A 5218-nucleotide genomic window follows, 5' to 3' on the forward strand; every position below is an offset into this window, starting at 1 on the left:
TAGTTATATTACTATATTTACTGTGACCAGTCCAATTTATCATTTTCTTATGAATTCACTTCAATTTCTATTACATCGATTTTCTCGCTTTTAGTGCAAAACTTAACAAGTATTAAAAATAATAAGAGTTGTATCTACTATCTACCACAATAATTTTTTTAATGTAAATAAAATAAATTGTAATTTTTATTTAACTTTATGCTTTCTTTCGCTTTTAAATTTTTTTCTCGAATGGTCTTTGGGTGACTGTACGTGGCCGGTAAAGAGTTTGTGCATCGAAATTTAGAGTACGGAGCATTCATCGATTACGCAAACATACTGTGACAAAAGTTCATGGCTTGAATTCCATATTTTGGTTTTGTTTTTGTTTTATAGTTTTGAGAAGATCAATTTTTATTTTATTTTATACTATAATTAGCTTAATTACGATCGCAATGTAAAATGAATCTTCCTCACTTGAAGGAGGTAATGGACAAATCCATAGGCGAGGCCCAGAAGGAGAATTTAATATTTTATATTAATTTATTATAATCTTATCAAAGCATCTACATCAACTACTTATATTAATTTATTAGAACATGATCAAAGCATCTACATCAACTACAGTTGCTACATCCCAACTTGGGGAATTCCCAATGAGCTTCTCTTTGTTGTTCTTTTTTCATGGTTTTTAAAATTTTTCATCAATGATCTAAGCAGTCACAGAGGTCTCCACAGCAAGGTTGCCAGTATAAGCAACTTCTGATTTTATGTCATCTTCCCATAATTCAGGCACTGCTTCCCTAAGGTTGTGGATGCTTTCTAGTGCATAATCTGCTCCTTTAATTCTCTGAGATGTTCCAACCTGAATGTTGAAATCAATAATTTGAGGCTCATATTAATTTGGCCCAAAATAACCTACAAATATAAATTTTAATATTACATGTATTATGTGTATATTATGTGTTTTGTCCCCACAGTTTAATATTTCCAAGTCCCACCTTGCACAATATTATTAGTTTGGCAATGTTCCTACTAAAGAACAAAATTATCAATGACTTACCAGCACAGTGTGAAGACCCACACGTTTTCCAGCTTGTATGTTGCGGACACTATCTTCAAAGAACAACTGAAAGTGACATACAGGAACAAAAAAAATATGAGAAAATGAGGCAAAAGAAAGAAAAGATTGTAAGTAAAATATAGGGTGGTTTTTCTTACAGTTCTTTGTGGGTTAAGTTTGGCTATTTTGAGAGCCAACTCAATGGCATTTTCTGATGGTTTGCAAATAATTGGTGTCTTTGGTAAAACTGCATTTGGATTGGGTTGTGCAAAATGGCCAATGATGTCAAATATTTGAAAGCTACTGACATCTTTTTTTGTGGTTGGATTGGTTGTTGTCCTTGAACCCACAAACTCAATGTCATCTTCATCATCAGAGACAGTGCTCTTGTGGATGGGATTAAGGATCTCAAAACATATGATTCCTTCAAAGCAGTCTTCTAATCCAAGTCTGCTAAGTGCCTTAATTGCATGGTTTTTGTCTGAGTTTGTGAATATCTATAGACAAAAAACAAAAAGAGGTTTCATCAGATTTATTTTTCAATTTTTCTGGGCAGAATACAGTGCTATTCTAGTTGGTTACAAACAACTCACAAGTTTCTTATAGGGTAGGCTCTGCAAGAGGTTCCTCAGAACTGGGTCTGGTTTCAAGTTCTCATAAGGTAATCTCCCATGAACAAAACTGTAAGAACAAAAGTTCAAAAATCAATTTCACCACTTCAAAACAGACATGAAGATGGTAAAATAAATATACAAAGCAATTTAGAAGCGGTAAAACAATAAAATAAAATAAAAAACCAGTCATATACCTATGATATTCATCATAATCAAAGTCATATCCAATTGCCTGAATTGACAATGAAACAAAACAAGAATAAATTATCAGTGATTTCTGAATTCAACAATGAATTCCCATTTTGAGCAAGGAAATGAAAAGATTAAAAAACAGAATCATACCCTTAAACCAGCCATAGTTGTTCCATAGTTCTTGTAAAGGAGATTGGACAAATCATCAATTTTGCTTCTCTCTATGCCAAGCTTCTCCACCATGTAGTCTAGATCAAAGGTACCACAGGTGTCAATACCCACAAAACATGCAGCAAGAAAGAGAAAACACATTACCAATAAAACTGTTGATAAAGACACCCACCTTTAATATTCTGGCCACATGCTTTTGCAATACCAGAGCTTAGAGGGTACAAAGTATCATCTAAATCTGCAGCACAACATCAGAGTTAATAACTCACAATCACACCCAAATGAAATTTAGATTTTGGAATTAATCAATGACTTTGTGTCATTAAAGGCTCACCAAAAAGAAGGCAATCATATTTTGGTCTCTGGTTCTGTCTGAAGCGGTCCTCGTACTCCATTTCAGGCACAAAACCTTAAACAGACAGCAAAAATAAGTGAACACTATGTTGCATGAGAACATGAACCAACCAAAATTTATATGGGAGAGAATTCATTGTGATTCTCAACCAACAAATTTTAATGCTTTTTCTAATTGTGAAAAAACGGTCTTGTTGACTCGGATTAGCACCAAAAGCGGTAAAATCATCATAAAGGTCGACAATCATGGTGCTAATCCAATCCATTCTGTGTAAAGCTTTGCTAAGATTCTGAGTGGATAATCCACAACCATTCAAATAAAGAAAAAAATTTGGTACAACAGTATCCCTTAGGGGGGGGGGGGGCACGATTTAAAGAAACATGAGAGTTCAAAAGCTTCAATAATTATTATAATAATAAACCAAGAAAAAAAATAAAAATGGACCCCCGAGAAAAGAGAGCAATCATGAAATGGCACAAAGCCACAGCCCCATTATAATAATCCCTCTGATCATAGTTCCTGAGACACAGAAAATTCCTTTCCAAAGTGCATAAGCTTTTGGAGTCACATAATCAATCATTCAACAAACTTTCTGGATTCAACGGAATATATAAACAAAGTCACAACACTTAATAACAATGTAGATTTTTTAAGCCTCAGAAAAAGGAAAAATTAAAAGTGTAAACATCTTTATATAGTATATATCAACAAATAAAATATGATTTGTGCTTTCTCAAAAACAGAGGTACGGTTCTCAATTCCAAAACTTGTTCTTCCTGCTATGAATTTTGAGAATTGGAAAAACAAAATAAAAAACACGCAATCATGGTAAAGATGGGCATTTTTATATATATAGAATATAGAAACCGTGGTTTAGAAGGCTTATGGGCAATGAGTGAAGAATGAGAAAGAGAAAACTTCAATGTCATAGGTACATGTGTACAAGAATAACTGAAGCTATTGGCTTACCAGAAACAGAAGAATAATGGGTGGGAGAAAGGGTACGAATTAAGAAGAAAGAAAACTTGGAAAGTCAAGAGTAATATTGTAGTATAATGGTGTTGAAGGATACAAGGCGAAGGGGGAGGAAAAACAAGAAGCAAGAGGGAGTATTTATAGAGACAATTGCCGTGGATCATCTGTTTTACTGTTTTATTATTTATCATTCAACAATTAGCGAATATTCAGTGGAATTCGGGAATATTTATATTTATAAGTCAAATGTAAAAACATATATATGTTAGAAAAAAATAAAAATATTTAATATTTATAATTTTAAAAATAGTTGAATTAATGAAATTATTTTAATAATATTTTAAAATTATCTTATTTTGATGTTGAATAAAAAATTTAAAGATTAATTTAAAAAAAATAACATAAATATCTATACTATAAATTGTCTTAAATTACTATTTATTAAAATTAATTATAATATTTTTATAATTTATAAATTAAAATTATATCTGATTCATATTTATTATTTTTAAATTATATTTAAAATTTTTTTATTAGAATTGATTTTTATATTATATAAAAAGCAATAATAATAATATTATTACGAATGACGTTTAATAAAAAATTATTAAATTTTTAAATATAAAAAATTTTAAAAATATTCTCAAGGAAAATTATACTTAATGAATGAAAATAAATATTTTAGTATATCTTATATTTAATATATATTAAAAGACGTCCTTGGAATAGTTGATTATAAAAAATATATTCATAAAATTAGTTATGCTGCAAATAAATTTATGTATATCTTATATTGATCACAGTTTTTTTATTGATTCTTATAAAATAAATTGGAATTTTTATTTTAAAAATTGAGATAACTTCATTCTCTCTCGAATTTTTTTTATCTAATAAAAATGCATTTTATCTAATAAAAAGTTTAAAGATTAATTTAAAAAATAATGAATTTAAATTTTTTATCACATAATTAATTAAACATACAAATTTATAAGATATGTGCTATCATTATAAAAAGTTTAAATTTAACAACCCGTCACTACTATAATATTTAGGATGAACTGCTTTTGAAAAATTTCAAACACAGTAACCAATTTCATTATACATTTTCTATCCAACCTCTGTTCTAACTCTCTTATTTACATTTCTTTCCCCCTTTAGTACTGAATCCCAGAATCAAAGTCTGATTTTACTAATGACAATATACATAAAGTTGTGCTAAAGTGATATAACGAGTAAAATGAGAAAATTATATTTTATTTATTATAAATATAAATACAAATTTAACAAATATTATTAACTTTAAATTAAGAACAGATAAAGATGGAAGCGGAATATACGATCTGATTTAATATTAAAATGCTGGGTAAAAGTAACTATAAATTGTATTGCAATAAAATTTTTGTCTGTGTCTGATGATTACAGTATCTTCTCTTGCTATTATTGCATCAAACATTAAAACTTTATAATAAACTTTCATATAACCCTCTCAATCCCTATTTTCTTTATATTCAATATTTAAATTTTAAGAATTTATTTTAAGAAAAAGTAATTTATAGTTTCGCTTGATGAAGATGACCTAAATTAACTAGCAATGTTTAGTGACTTATGAATATTCTCGAAACTCAATTTGACTCAAAAGTGGAAGATCAATGTGCACTCAAGTGGTTTTCTGCTACCACCGACTTTTTTTTTTTTTTTTTGCAAGACAAACACAATTTGTACGGCTTGTGGTGAAAACTTCATTTCTTATAGTAAACAAACAAGTTCAATATCACTTCAATTAAATCAATTTTTAAAATTTATTTTTAAATACTTATTAGGTTCTAACTTCAAATTTTTAAAATTTGCCATGACATTTTGGGTATACCA

General features: G+C 28.9%; 1 protein-coding gene across 1 annotated transcript; it reads right to left on the reverse strand.

The window, feature by feature from the left end:
- Positions 1–656: 656 nt before the first annotated feature.
- LOC113860976 lies at positions 657–3506 on the reverse strand. The gene is made up of 9 exons (XM_027493566.1): positions 3344–3506; positions 2354–2428; positions 2192–2257; positions 1999–2096; positions 1851–1888; positions 1636–1723; positions 1201–1539; positions 1043–1108; positions 657–844 (listed from the first exon to the last, which is right to left on the reverse strand). The coding sequence occupies exons 2-9, from the start codon at positions 2412–2414 to the stop codon at positions 692–694; spliced, it is 909 nt and encodes a 302-aa protein (XP_027349367.1). The 5' UTR covers positions 2415–2428; positions 3344–3506; the 3' UTR covers positions 657–691.
- Between the last annotated feature and the right edge of the window lie 1712 nt (positions 3507–5218).

The sequence above is a fragment of the Abrus precatorius genome, unplaced genomic scaffold, assembly GCF_003935025.1.
Source record: "Abrus precatorius isolate BTA unplaced genomic scaffold, Abrus_2018 Scaffold3, whole genome shotgun sequence".
Lineage (NCBI taxonomy): Eukaryota > Viridiplantae > Streptophyta > Magnoliopsida > Fabales > Fabaceae > Abrus > Abrus precatorius.

Excerpts from the sequence above, each read along its gene's own strand:
- LOC113860976 (XM_027493566.1), bottom strand. The coding sequence starts at position 2,414 with ATGGAGTACGAGGACCGCTTCAGACAGAACCAGAGACCAAAATATGAT. Across the intron at positions 1,540-1,635 it reads GCCTACCCTATAAGAAACTT|ATATTCACAAACTCAGACAA; the intron begins GTGAGTTGTTTG and ends TTTTGTCTATAG. Across the intron at positions 1,109-1,200 it reads AACTTAACCCACAAAGAACT|TTGTTCTTTGAAGATAGTGT; the intron begins GTAAGAAAAACC and ends TGTCACTTTCAG.